General features: G+C 40.9%; 1 protein-coding gene across 3 annotated transcripts in view; it reads left to right on the top strand.

Annotated features, from left to right (window-relative positions):
* Positions 1-15,576, top strand: part of BFAR (bifunctional apoptosis regulator) — a 330,143-nt gene that overhangs the window by 231,385 nt on the left and 83,182 nt on the right. The window contains exon 8 of one of the 3 annotated variants that reach the window (XM_078663089.1): positions 11,198-11,263. The exons of the other annotated variants lie outside the window; for them this stretch is intronic. Within the exon in view, the coding sequence (XP_078519215.1) occupies positions 11,198-11,263 (66 nt within the window). The remainder of the gene's footprint in view (positions 1-11,197; positions 11,264-15,576) is intronic. 3 annotated transcript variants of the gene reach the window in all.

Here is a 15,576-nt window from a genome sequence, read left to right as displayed (position 1 = left end):
TTCAAATCTTAAAGAATACTTTCTACCAGTGAAATAGGATTTGGACAAAAAAACGCAGGCAGTAAAATTGTGTGTCTTGAATGTAAATCTTAAATGGGTTTAGGATGGTAAGAAGGATGGATTCTAAGTCAAACTTTGTTATGGGGAACAGAGTTTAAGGCATTTGGAAACATAACATTAATGCATGAGAGAAAGAATGAATATGCTTGGAAAGATTTACATGATATAAAGTGCTTTCAGCCAAATGTACTTTTACAGAGGGTTATAATAATGAGAATAATTTTAATCTTGGTCTGCAACAGCATTTGTATTATGTTGGGGAAAACGGGCATGAGCATTAGATTTTGTTTGTGGACGCAGAAGGGTGAAGTCTCTGCAATTTGGGTTTTGTTAATTATAGATTTCATGACTTTATTTAATTCAACGTCCTAATGTAGTATAAATAATGTGGATAGATGTAACTATAAAAACAAACTAAAAGTGATAAAGTAAGAAATTAATAAACAAAATACGAAAATGAATTGCAACATTTTAACAGTGGTTTAAAAGTTAATTTCATGGTATGACGGCACCAGTATTTGTTCACTAACCCTTTATTCTAGCCATGTACATACCTTAGCCAAACCAGAGATCTGTTGTTCTGTACTTCGAGTAGAAGGTTTTATTTCTTGCCCTTGTTCCAGCAAGCTAATAAGGTAAATCTGGCTCCAAGAAACCTTCAGGTGGTCTTTAGAAGAGGTGTTTACAGCTCTGCGTGCACAAACCAAGTCTCACAGGAAGTCGAAGATTCATCTCTTTACCTAATAGTTCTCAATACAAAGCTTAACTTCATTTTATGAATCACAGGATATTCATTGAAAATCATAAAGGCTTGAATGATTCCCCATCGTCTGTGTTGACCCTGATAAACCTATTTGCATAGTTTACTTTCATGAAGATTACATTGTTGAATGTCTTTATCCATAAGGCTATGTAAAATTATAGACAATAATGTTTGTTAGAAATGTAATTTTTCTTGTGAATGTCCATATTGTTGTCATAGAGTGCTCAAACGTATGCGCATTGCAGCATCTGTTTTACACAAACCCCTTTAAATATTGTGTACATGATAGTGGAAAATGTAGCCTCATGATTACATTAGAAGTAAGGAAAAGAGACCTGTCCCTGTAAAAACCTGGAAGCCTCCCCTTTCTACAATGAATTGTACTGGCAGTTGCCTCCCATAGTCGGTGATTTTTCTGGCTTGCTTCAGAAGGATCTCTGAACTAGGGGTGGGTGGAACTCATAGAGTTTCACTCTGCAGAAATCCGCAGAGTTACATCACACTGAGATTCCGAGGAGTTTCCCTGAAGGGCTGAAATATGCATGACGCGCTGCAATTTAGCGCCAGTAGTGTGAGCAGTGCTGAAAAAATCGGTGCAAACTGCTCCATGCAGTGCGCCAAGTGCGCTGCTATTAGAGTTGAGGTTGCTGCCGTTCTGGCAGCAAATCTACTTAAGGAGCAGCATTTGACCATGACCGCACAGGACATCCCGCATTAGAAAATGGTGCCAGGGGATGCCAAATATTGCTTGCTCTCACATTTCTGAACTCAGGCAGGAAGAAATTCCTCCATGAGGCGATTGGTGGAGTTTGGCTGGAACTCGATGTTTCAAGAGTAAAGAGGAGTTACCAAACTCCTCCAGTTCTGCCGTCTGAATGAAACATTCCGCCTGCCCCTACACCTGTGAGGTTTTCACACCTCAAAAAAAGTTTGCTTTTTCACTCAACATCATTTTAACAACTGCTGTCGAGTGAAGTGATTTGTTTTCCTCTTGACTCTAATATTTTAGTATGAAAGCCATCCCTTTTCTATAAGTGCCCTTCAAGTGGAAGGAAGAAGGCAGATAGAGATGCCCACAAGTTTCTGTGGTCTGCCTCCCAGTACCCCACTCTGTTAAAAAAGTGTGACATTTGGAAAACAAATAATGTATTAAGAGAATGCTTGAAGACAGGAAAGGCATCTAACTTAGGGGTGTGGTTCAGGACATAAGGGCCAAAGAAGGAGAAAAGCAATCTTAAAAGGCCAGTCTCTATCTACATCCCATCAAAGGAGAACTCAGTGGTGACCCTGCACCGTTGAAGCTCCAAATTATCAATGTTAGAATACTCAAGATTGACAATGAGAAAATCTCTTTTGCTATTGATGGCAATATTTAATACCAGATCGATGTTGAGCAGTTCCCACGACGTCCAATAAAGACCCAAGATTGTCCAAGAACACAGATACTGTTGAAGTTGTGAGCCAAATCAACATCAGCGAATTCCCCATTGACGTCTGAAAGGATAAGGATTTCACTTTCCCCAGCATGGTCGCAGTCTCTTCCCATCCAGACTGGACACTCTTCTACAGAGTCATTCTGCTCTTTCAGCTAGAGGTTAACAGGGGAAACCACCGTTTCTCGACTACTTCGCCCAAGTGTGGTTGTGGATCTGGACCCGGCCCCCCTGCCGGATCTTCCAGGTAGGCTAATAATTCCATGTGAGGATCCAGTCTAGACACCATTAATACCTTTGGTTCGTTTTCCACTAAAATACTCCTCTAAAGCGGCCTTCATATACTCTTTGAGAAAATGGAATCCCTCATCTCATACTATAGCATCATCTCTTTTGTCTGTCAGCAAAATACTGAGATCATCCTCACAAGCTCAAATTCCTTATTCTGGCCCATCACACTTTTCCTGCATACCTACTTCACCGGCTTATTCTCCATCCAGTCTTTACAGCCTACAATACTCTAACTTATCAGGACGTTCTCTCCAGAGGAAATGAAGCTTAATGTTCATTTAGACAATCCCCAGCAAGCAGTGTTTGTCATTCTGGAGATTTTCCAGCCGAGGCCTGTGCCAAAGCTTCTTTTAATACTTCTCCAGAAGGAGGATAATTATTATGAATTCAATATATTTCATGAATCGTTGCCTTGAAAAATAGGTGTTACCTCAAAACGTGTTGGCTGTGATCTATTAAAAAATTCTATGTCTGAAGAAAAATGAAGAATAAAGGAAGATTATGAAAAGTTTTGAATACATTGTTCATGTTATTGGTGCATCATATATGTGGAATAATTAACAATTATTCTGCTTTAAAATAAATCTCAAATCTATACCCCACCAGTGGGTTTTGGGTGCTGAGCATACTATCTCCTGACCCCATCCTTTCTCCTATTATTGGTGAAATGTTCATAGACGAGTCCCTGAAAAAGAGTGCCCACATCAGCATGTAGTGGCATAAAAAGGTGTCTGGTAATGAAGTTGGGCCCCACTTTGCATATTGTTGTCTGAGCCCAGAGGCAATAGGTTTCATAAAGATTGCAAAACAAATGGGGAACAGGAGGCTTTCCTTCTTAGTCCCCCTACATATGATGAAAGGCTCAGATACCAAACTCATTCTGATGGATGCTTGTCACAAGGCGGTTGTAAAGTAATTTAATCCAGCAAATGAAATTTCCGCTAAATCCATCTGGCTTCAATAGCAGAAAAAGATGTTATCATTCCAAAGCTTCAAATGCTTTAGTGGCATCAGTAGATACAGCAACAGCATTGATCTTTGGATGAAGCTGGTGGATCAAGGCAAAAATGCTACAAAGAATATGGCACATAATCTATCCCATATAAACCCTGATTGGTCCGGTCTGACTACATCTGGGAGAAGATTAAATATCCTATTAGCTAATAGTTAAGCTAAAATGTTATTGTCACCATTTATTATTAACAGTGTGCGTTGAGTCACAGTGCTTCACCAGCTTAAGGAGCATGATGAGCAGCACCTCGCAGAGGGAGGGCAGGAGAGAGTCCTTCTTCCCTGCCTCTTCTTACATTGCCAACAAATGTAGCACTAGTAGTCATGCTTATTCTTTGTAGAACTTGGGTGGAAGTCAGTCTGTTCCGCGTGCACGGCAAGGAGACATTGTAATAATGACTTGAATGTTCTCCTCAGTTGTGACAGGCATGTCTAGATATGAACGACGAGAGACCAAGCCAGGCACCGATATTACCATGTCAAGAAAGTTGGATACATCAGCCTCTGTGAGCTCTGTATTAGACTGCTATAAAGGTCAGTGTAAAAACTAACAAATTGGGATAGGATTTTATCATCGTCATTCTCTGACGATTCTTTTGTTTTGTTTTTTTTAGAGTTTTATATTGCACGAACTAGACCCGAGACGTCGGGGATCAGAGCGCTTTACATGAGCACCAGTTTCATTACAGATGGACACATTCATTTTTGTTAGGCATGAGAAGATTAAGTGATTTGCTACATCCTCTCCTTTTCCCCCCATGAATTTGGGTGATCCCAGTGCTGGCCCAGGGATGTCTAAGAAGGCATGTGAGTGTCCGTTATCACCCTCGCCATATATTCTGGCTTTGTCTTCCCTACCCAGATAGGTAATTTCCCATGCTCCATGATCATTACACTCTTCAAGTTTGTCAGATATATCAACAAGAAGACCTTTGTCCCAGAATCTTATTTTTTCCAAGTCTAGAATTTCTTATCAACCCGGCCAATATGCCTAAGGGTCGTTTTCAAGATACCACACTGCTAGTAACCTCTGTTTACTGGTTTGAAAGCCTCCCACATGACTCCAGGATTAGTCACAGAGTTCGCATTGTAGGTAAAATACTCTACAATTACAGTGCAGATATCATCCCGTAAAACCTAATCCTGCAAAGTATTGGCGGCAAACTCCAAGTGACTGTCTTACGTGAGTTGTAGGAGAAGAGATTTCGATGAAGGCCAGAGTATAATCTGAAAAGGTTCATGGTTTGTGTTAGATTAGTGTGGTGCTAGTGCATACATCTCTAGAGGCCAGCCACTTGCAAATCCTGTACTAACAGTTATGTGCAATACAAACACATCAGCCCTCAAGATGCTCCGGGTGTCTGGCTTGCCATATGTCTGCATCTGCAATAATCTCACCCAGTCGGGCAACACCCATCGGGTGTGTGCAGGTGTGACACATCAATGTTTTATCTGTCTAAATTTGGATGCAGTGTAATGTTGAAATCCCAACCCCAGATGGGAGCCTATGTAATGAGTTGCATGATCTCCATTCAGAAACAATGAAAAGCAACAGTGGGCCCATATACGCAGACCTGGACAATAAGGGTGCCTACAAAGGTTCCCTGCATCATAAATATATCTGCCCTCGGGCTATCCTACAGTTTTATGTATCTGAAAAGGGAAGCGCCTTCTGAAGAATGATGGCTTTATCACTGTTAAGTACTTAATGGGCTGGCCTGGAAATTAGTAGTTGAAAGCATGAGCACATTCAGCATAAGTCAGGAGAATTCTAAGTGAAGAAGGAGATACATATATGTAAAGGCTGGTGCAAGTTCTTGTGAACGACTTGGGCTCATGATCCTTTAACTTGCTATATTTCTGAATGAGAAACCCCCACTGCACCTCATAGGTCTGTGCACTCCTAATGGAAGCAGGTGAAGACTCCTACACACGGATGATGGTCGGATTAAAACTTCAGCTGATAAAGCCTCGCTAAAGTAGGTTCATCTTGCAACCCCACACTCTGGCGTCCTAAAAGATAGACATATGGACGTGTTCCGTCCATTAGGGATATCATTAGGGCTTAAAACATTATTATTCGCAGTTAGTTTTTAACCGAATACCCCTCTTGGCAGCATCCGTCTGTCCTTTCAATTGTATGTGTGATCTTTCAGTTCCTCTGTTCAATTCAAAATGAAGTCCATCTGGTCGGTGCGATCCTTCCCGCCAAATGCTAACCGTGAATAATAATGTTTTAAGCCCTGTTGATGTCCCTAATGGACGGAACGCGTTGGCGGACATTGAATATTATGGTGTGATCTGGAGTTATGAAGAGAACATTGTGAAACAAAATACATTAATTGGATACAAATAAAACTGCCTATGAACTTTTTGGTATTGAGCTACATAAAGAGTAATTAACTTGGGAATTTTGATTAATTGAAGCGCTCCTTTCAGATCAAGGTTATGTTGTGTTTAAAATTGGTCCAGTGGCGGTGGGACCACTGAGAGCAGAGTACGTCCCAAACAATTGGAAATACAGTTACCAGAATTATACACCTGTGCACCCGATTCTTGCCCGCACCGCTGGATGTTGTGTTTGAGTATTAAGTGTCCTGATGCACCACAGTGCATATAGAAACTTGATCTTTGGCAACACTGTTCTCAGACTGAGGTAATTGGCCTCTGTTTGCCTCTGTTTGCATAGACCTCTTCTAGAGAGGCTTTAACATGAATGCTGTCGCTCTCCCAAGAAGTTAAGGCTTTCTGGTTTGTTCCTGGTATCATCGCCAAAGCCCTTTTTCCAGCTCTTCTCTGATTCAGGCAATATTTAGTTAGAAGTGCCTTATCTATCATATCTGCAAAGGTAACCGGTCTGGGAAGGTGCATCGATTCCTCATTGATTTTATTTTTTAATCCTCTATGGAATAAGATTATCGGAGTCCTTTCTATCTCATGGTTTGTGCATCCAGTTGACAAATGTGTAGTGTATGGAAGGACATCAAAATTTCTTCTTCACAGAAGGTTTCGTTGGCTGAAGAAAATTAATTCAGGAACTTCCAAAAAAATGTCAAAGCCTTTACAAAAGTGAAATTCAGACAGGGATCCGACGAAGAGAGGATGCCAGGGTGACACTGTTCTGAGCAAGGTATTTCCTAAACAGCCTATTTTTAAGTGATCCCGTACAAATTGAGTTGTAAATAATCCACAGTGAAAGAATCCAAAAATGCCTTTAATTTCAGTGGTTCAGTTGAAAATCAAGTGGCAAATATGTGGCTACAGGAAATTCCACTGCCTTTGCAGACAATTGTTTTCTGTAAAGTGAATTTTTCATTCTACAATTGTTGTTTTTTTGTACTTGCTGTTGAATTGCTAGAGCTAGAACCTTGTGTTGGGTCCGGAGAGACCCTTTCATTGGAATCCATGGTAGATGCGAAACTGGAATCCAAATACGTTGGTGCCACAGACTGTCAGGTGTCAGACTGGACTGAGGCTTCTGTCCTGCCGTTGGTGTTGCCTGATATTAGCACAACTCCATCCTATAGCCATGGTACTACCTATGCACATTGTGTGGTTTTCATGTATCCTCAAGAAACGTGGCAATGGAGGAAAATCTCAAAGTGGAAATAACTCCAGAGGCAGATGAAGTAGTTTGAAGAAGAGTATCAAGATGCAGCTATCCAAGAGACTACGTTGAAGGATCAGGAGACTTGCAGGAGTGATTTGCAGAGACTTTTGAATTCAAGAAATTACGGCAGGCAAAAATCGGGGGGGGGGGGGGTAAAGTTTGAAGCTAGGTAAAAGAAAACAAGAGAAAATGTACTATAGGATGCCTTCTGTTCAAACTTCCCCTGAATTTAGCAGTCTTTTATACTAATAAGACAACGTGACCTCCCAGAAGACATCATTGAATTGAGATGTAGCCACAAAAATCTGATGTTCGTTGTTTTTTCCCCCCCGAGCAGCACTTTATGGAATTCAAAATCACGTCTTTTCAACCCTTCCTAACAATACTAGAGGAATTTATAACTTTACCCAATACATTCCAGGACAGACATTATAATGGTAAATAAGCTTCCTGAAATATTTGGGGGAAAGTTGGCCTTTTCCCAAATATTCTATGGAGTTAGAATACTAAATTTAACCTCTCGGTGTCTGCCACGTTCTTTGGTGCCCAAAGTGTGCAGTTCATGGCAAGCAAAACAAATGGGCTAGAAATCCACTCTGCCCAACATCTTGGTTTGGGAATGCAGTATAGATCAGCTCTGCTACTGAGAAACTGTGAAACAGAGAAGGAAATGTGGATGGTTACAGAAGGTAAATAAATGGCTTTCTGAAATAAACAAGCTTTCCCTTCCACCCTTTTTTCCAAGATGTTGTTTCATGAGGTTTAGGCTTTGATGGGGGAAAGGTTGCACAGATTTGTGAATCTGGAACGCTATTGTGGTGTACCCGGTGTCCTCACGGAGCACCACTAGCTTATACAGTTTATAGTATCTTTGGAAATTTGAATAAGTAGATTCCACATGTAAGAACTCACAACCTTGAACTATGGCAAGGAGTTTATCAGTGAATTACACATTAACCATCAAAATCTCAGTTTTGATTTGGCTTAGTTTATTTCTACAAACTTTTCCAGCATGAGATGGTAGCTCACATAATGTTAGTGTTTTCAAGATGAGGTTCAAGGAAAAGGTCAATGTAGTCTTATTTGGGTTCCGTGAGTGTTTTGTTGGGCCTTGGATTAAAGGACATTCTCATATTATTTGCCAGCAGTTCATAAAAAGTGCAACGAGGTGAAGGGAGGAGAGGCAGCTCTTGTGGACCCCTCTACTGATTTCAACTGCATTTGCTTGTTTGCTGTTAACTGAACGGATGCTCCCTCGTAAACATTTTCCAGTAACCCAGTGAACTGGGCAACAAAGCCCAATTAATTCTAATGCTTCTCAGAGGAATTCCTATGGCACCAGCTCAAATACTTTTTTCAGCATTTAGCATCATAGTGGCCAGTGGCAACTCATGACAATAGGGAAGTCTGAAATTTCTATCAAATAATGCATAGTTAATACAGGAATTTAACAAGTGGCCGCCTTGAAGTGAGTGAGCCTAACTAAACCTTCCACTACACAAGGATTCATATTCAAGCTCATAATGCTTATTGGGCAATGTGATAAGACAAGGAGAGTTCTTTGCAATTAATGATCTTGAGAAACTTAAATTTTCCCTTTTGTTTACAGTCATTGAATTGAAACTAGCATACCTATCAAGTTCCCTTGCTTTCTTGGTAATGATCTTGAGAACCTTCACAGTTTTCTCTAAGTCGGCAATTATATTCTCTCAGATCATGAAACGTTTGATTTCTATGTGATGCATGTAGGTCTTTGTTATTACAGATATTTAATTCCTAGAGTTCATTGGTGGTTTCCATGATCATTCTGGTTATAACAAATCCATTTCTTTTTTCAGTTCTAATTTATGCCAGGTAAGGATCTGGATTGGCTATCCCTACAAAGACGTCTTTTTTCAGAAAGTGTCAATAAGAATTTAGTTTAGTAGATTACATTTTGTCCTCCTGTATAATGTAGTTTATTTGGCCCTTTCCAGGATGCCTAAAATGTATTTTATAATGCACAGGACATATTTTGATTGGCCAGAGTCTAGGTTTTACTCACACCTCCAACTACCAATAATCCATTAACTGTTCACTTACTTTGTGACATAAAATATCTTTTTTTCCATCTTTGAAATTTTAAGTTGCTCACACTCCGAGTTTGCTTGCATAGGGTACTCTTGTATTAGGGTGCTCAATGTTGCGTTGTGGAGTTATTCGATGATTGCAACAATTTCCACTCCACTGTTCTATTGCTATGTACTCTGTTATCTTCCTTTCACTCCTTCCCAGCTGGCAAGTAAATGCCTGCGCAGGTAGGCATGGTCAGAATAAATAATGCTGTCAGATTAAAATAACTCTTTGCATGAGCGTACCTCCTCCTATGTATCATCCATTTGCTCAAGAACTCTCATCTTGATCAAGTTGCCCTTTCTAATCTGAGACCAGTGAAGAAAATACCCTTTTACCCATACTGGAAATAAATCAGCTATTCAGCTGAACAAAGGTATTAACATTCTCCTTTTCTTATATCTCTACATGGTCTGGCTTCATATAACACTGATGGACAGGGAAGACAATGCTGCAACTGTTGAATGATTCCCTTTGTAGCCTTGAAGACTTTTTTCTTTTTTTCTAGTACTTCTTGATTTTTCTCCGATCGTCAGTGTGGTCGACCAAGAAGAGAGCATCTTGTCACTATCACTACTATTTTGGTAGTGTTTAGAAGCTATCATACTTTTTCTCTGTCTTTTTCTTAAGAATATCTTAATTCAGCCATTTTGGATTTTGTAAGTCCCCTTTCTCCTGCTATCGACTTTCAGGGTATCCTATACTTGATCTCATTATCAACACTCCTTAATGTATACATAGGATTGTTTTTAAGGGGTTGAAACAGTTGTTCACCAATATGTGATTGATGCTTAATCCTATCCCGAGATCTTGCCTATAGATCACCTCAAAGTGCTCAATTCTTGCTTCACCAGAATTGATTGTGAATTGTATTAATTGACCCTTCCTTAAACTGAAACATCTAAGACTGACCTCGTGTTTGACCCATAGAATAGCCCTTCCTAAGTCCAGTATATAATTCTCTTTATTTTGAATTTTTTTTTGTTTCTTTTCATGCTATTTTCTGAAAATAGTCGCCCGTTCAAGTAAATGAAACGAAGCTGAAATATTGTATTTGGAATATGATGCTTCTTCTTTTGAGCTACAGTACTGTAGTTTCATGAAAGCCCCTGCTTAATCTTTGTTGCAAAGCCTTGTGTGTAATCCAGGTACCTTTTTAGAAAATACAGTTGCAAACAGTAAAATGTTTGAGTTTAGAAATACACATGGCTTCTTCCTGAAACATGACTGCTTCTTGTGCGAAACAGCTGTGATAAGTAAAATTCACAACTTCCCTTCTTTTTGCATATTTAATCTGACTCTCACCTTTAAACATCCTAAGAAAAGCTTCTTCTGGAAGTGGATTCTAACCTCATACAATTTCAATTAGGTTTTTTATAATGAATTTACCAGACTTGGTACGTAAATCTACAGACTCGTTAAATGGGTTTTCTTTGGGAGTTGGAGCAAATAGCAGTCCCCAAAATATGATAACGATGCTGTACTTAACAAAATGACTTTAACTGTACATAGTGGGATTCTAGCATTAAGTAATAATGGAAGCAAAATTGAAAGACTCACTTTCTCAATGTTGTCTTTCCTTTGCATACATTTTTTATTTTGTGTGTCAAATGTGGCTTCCCAAGTTATTTTTCCTAGCAAATTTGCTACATTAGAGGTGTGAATCGATCTATGTGCAGAGGTCTGTAGTGCTGCTTTAAAAATGTGTTGTCACCCTCTTCAAAATAGAGTAGAATCTCTTAGTTTGCAAAGCTGTACTTCTCGTTGCCTGTGTTCCTTCTGTGGTTATTTTGTTTTATTATATTAAAACTGCCGCCCTTTGCAGGACAGTTTATTGTCATCCACTGTCAAGTTCAGAACATTAATTGATTATTTCAGATATGTTTTGTGTAACGTGATTTGAAATCTGATTTTCAGATGGCTCAGAAATTCAGCTGGAGGGTGCTGCCAGAGCTGTTCAACAACCCAGAACAGAAAGTGCAGGTTCACATTTGGGCTGCTTGTGTCTTTGTGTGCGTCTGTAAAAGTACTTTGAGTTATCTTGCATGAAGAAATTTAGAGAAAAACATAATTCTGGTTTCTGTGGTTAATTTTAATAACCCGTTTATATTTGATGCAAGCATGAGGAATACATGCTACTAGGGAATCTTTGGGAACCAATGTGGTTGGTATCTCCACTACTTCCTCTGAATAATTCTTTTATTACTTATGGATTATTTCACATCAGATGACTCTAGAACGTTTTTCTGTCTGATTACAATTGCAGTGTTCTTGTAAAGTCTTCCACTAATTAACTCCTTTCTTTAACACCTGTTAAAACGTAGTGTCAAAAATGTGGCACTAACTCTGACCTGTGAAACTATGCTCGAGAATTGATCGACTTTTTTACCTCTTTATGTTAAACAATCTTATTCAGTGGCATCCAGTATGAGCACAATAAGAATGAATGATCATATTTATAAAGGGCATTGTATGCCCAGAGGGTTTATGGAACAAGGTTTGATAGAAAGCAAACTGGGAATCTAACACCACCTAATTAAATCAATGAGTTTGCAAAGCCGCACGGCATGTCAGAAAATCCTTTGAAAGTCAGAGAATGCCCTAATTCTGGATATTAACCTAGTGATCCAAAAAACCAATAACAGCATAAGCCTGCTGCATCTAAGAGCACATGACTTAAAATAATACACGTTTTTATGCTACATCTAGTGAAGAGAATGTTGCACTTCTGATACTCAATCCTGTTTACGGGTGTTGTTCACCAGCCTTCATGCTCAATTTTGAGTGATTTGGAGTTTGTGCAGGAACTTAGCAGACAGGCCTAAGTAGCTATTATTCCTGATTTTATGATTAAAGGTGGACGCCTCAAATTAGTAGGCCAGGGAGATGGAGACCAAGGATTATTTCTGCCAAGTAAAACTATTTCCCTCTTAGCTCCATTTAGTTTCAGAAAATTGCTATTTATCCACAGATTGTGTGGGAGATAGTGTAACTGTGTTTTTTAAATTACTTTTTATTGGTGTAGAGGTAGGTGCATGTAGCATGTGTAGATCAAATTACAGAGTACATTGTTACATATCAATAGACAATGAAGGTAACCAGTCGGCCGTGGACCAGAGCAGGCAGTGAGTAAGCACCCATACATCTAGGTATTAAGGAACAGCATAACAACCCAACCCCCCTTCCCCCACACATCCAACTTCAAGTTTCTATGAAACCCTAACACACATCACTGAATCCGCCTGATAGGAAAGAACAGGAGAAGTACCCCCACCCCTCACCCCCAGAACACTTCTCACAGAGCCCGGAGGAGGTCCTGCTACAGCCATGTTGATACCCAAGGGGCACCAATGCAACTAGACACCCCGTACCCAATTAGCAGCTGCATGTGATAGAAACTACGGAGACCTCTTGTGGTGGGCTGGTGTCGTTAATACAGGCACAGGAGCCACTTCTGTTCCTACTGCTGCTCTAAATCACATTTAACTTTAATCCAGAAGATTATCATCTTCTAGGTGTCCTCCCAACCATAAAGCCAATGAAATTTGCCACATCAATAGGATCCAAATTTCCCTTTAAAAAAAATGTTTCTTAATTTTCCTTCTATGCCTGTGGTACCACTCTACTAGGCAGTAAGGCATTCTGAATAGGAGTAATCGTAGGAATTGCAGACAGATGCCGGCCAGAGATCCTGATTTTTTGTGCCTGTAGTGGGCTTTCTATCTGTAACTCATATAAATTAGTGAAGAAGCAGACTAGATTTTTACCAAGAGAGGTAGTGTGTGCATCTAATAAAACACACTTTTTCCCTTGTGAAGTGTGCAGCCTATTTATCACAATCGGCTTGCATATTGGGTGTGGAAGGAATGATGCAATCAAACCTGTGATTTGAAAGCAACCTGTAATAACTTTTTGTGACAGTTGACTGCAGGATTTATGATTGATTTACTTCGAGTAAGGGCTTGTTTATAAATTCTGATCATAAACTTACTTTTTCTCAAGTGATTATGCAAAAGTGGTTTGGGAGGACGGGGGGCTGCGAACAGACTGTTAAAAGGTGGGGGAGTTGCACTTTTAGCGAGGTCTCCTTCTTGATGTGGCTTTTTGAATGGATACTTCTTATTGCATATTCCTTACCTTCGAGTACTCCTCAGGCTCCAGACTGGATCCGTAAAACCTTCTCCATAGCAGTGCGCCATCGTGCTGCCAGGTAGTGCCGTGGCTCCTTCTGGACTTTACACTTCCCTAAAAGTGGTGACAGAGCCGCATATAAGTGCGCTCCTGTGCACGGATGTCGGTTCCTTTCTTTCCTCACCTTCTGATGCAGATCTGGAGCTCCACTTTCAACATTATTAGCTTTTCCAATGACTTCTGAAAAATATTTAATCAGTGTTGTAGGAATCTATCCCCTCTCAAACTGCAGGAAGCAGATGTCAGTTATGGAGTATTGGATGTCTGGGCTGGGCCACAGCTCCAAGTCTTTCAATAAGTGCGCCCTAGAGGCGAAGCTGTATGTTGCGAGAACAAAAGAAGTCATTGCTGCCTAAACATAGATCTCGCTCCAAGGTGTGGACTCAGTTCCAGTCCTAAGGCCATTTCCGTGACCACCCAAAGTGCTCCAGTAAGTTGAAGTCCGAGCCCCAACATAAAAAAACTGAGTGTTACTTGAACCCATTCTGCCTCTCTTGCTCTAAAGAGAAGGTACAAGAGCCTCACAATTTTAGTTGCACTGCTTAAAGGTCTTCTGCCATGGTACTTATTCCTCTGCTGGTCCCGCCGTGCCCCCACATTTTATTGTTGATTCTTCTGTAGATGAAGGCCTTCATGGAGGTCATGCTGCAAATATTTTGAGGCAATTCGAACTCCCTCTGACAGATTTTCCGGCCTATGGAACTGCAGGGCCCTCCATTTAGACTTGGGGTCCCTTACAGGGCCTATACCAACACAGTACTAACTTCTACTCAGGCCAGAGGTCTACGCCGTCACTGCTACAGTGACCCCGCTTCAGACTCCATCGGCACTGGAAGAGGACCGATCCTGTGCCAACGTCCATGTCAGACCCCTAGCCAACTTTAGCTTGAGCCTGATCGATGTTGCATTATGAAATCCAACAGCGTAACCAGTCGTCTTGCAACCGGAATCTAACACAGTGGCTCTGCCTAGTCGTACCTACCATCAGAGTCTTAATAATTGTTTTAGTTCTGACGCTGATCTTGTGTCAGAACACAGAGCACCATAGGATGTTGACGATGATGATGGTCATGGGGTGGTTGCTCCCCTCTCTCTATACCTATGATGCCTTATACATAAATTTACAGAATGTCAAGTTGGCTTGACCCCTCACCTGAGACTGAGCTTAATTCTCCACATGAGTCGCCAACACAAATGAATTCCTCATTTGTGGTGGTGGCCTGAACCACTAGTATTACAGCTACTCTCAGTTGAAACCAAATCAGTGTTCTAAATCAGATTTTACACCCTGGGCCAGGTCTAACAATCTCTTCACTTATAGTTTGATGGCCACTTACCCGAAGCCTTGTTCTTGCCTGCTGTGATTATCAGGTGACAAATGCAAAAAGAACTATTGATGGGCAGAATGCAGAACAATGTCATACATTCACCCCAGTACAGAGATCTGGGCCTAAATCTATCGTTATTTTGTGCTCACCATGCCATTCCAGTTTGGATCCAGCCATATGCAAATCAGTCTTGACCCTGCGCCCAATGGGAACAGTGCAGCCCGAACTGCCAGGTCCTCCCTGGAATGGAAACAAGCATCCTAGGACCAGTTTCAGGGTTTCACCCCTCTTCAGCCAGGATAGCTTGATTCCAGTGGCATGGAGAGCACAGGACTCGCGTCTGAGCATACCCGTCCCACTCGGGGTGACAAATGCAAAAAGAACTATTGATGGACCGAATGCAGAACAATGTCATACATTCACCCTAGTACAGAGATCTGGGCCTGAATCCATCATTGTTTTTGCTCACCATGCCATTCCAGTTTGGACCCAGCCATATGCAAATCAGTCTTTGCCCTGTGCCCAATGGAAACAGTCCAGCCCAAACTGCCAGGCCAGGTCCTCCCTGGACTGGAAACAAGCAACCTAGGACCGGTTTCAGGGGTTCATCCCTCTTCAGCCAAGATAGCTTGATTCCAGTGGCATGGAAGGCACAGGACTCACGTCTGAGCATACCCGTCCCACCCGGGATGACAAATGCAAAAAGAACTATTGATGGACAGAATGCAGAACAATGTCATACATTCACCCCAGTACAGACGTGGGTCCCTTGCTCAC

This window comes from Lissotriton helveticus, chromosome 10 (genome assembly GCF_964261635.1).
Source record: "Lissotriton helveticus chromosome 10, aLisHel1.1, whole genome shotgun sequence".
Classification (NCBI taxonomy): domain Eukaryota; kingdom Metazoa; phylum Chordata; class Amphibia; order Caudata; family Salamandridae; genus Lissotriton; species Lissotriton helveticus.
The sequence above is the reverse complement of the archived record's forward strand: the minus strand, read 5'-3'. Positions and strand labels throughout refer to the sequence as shown.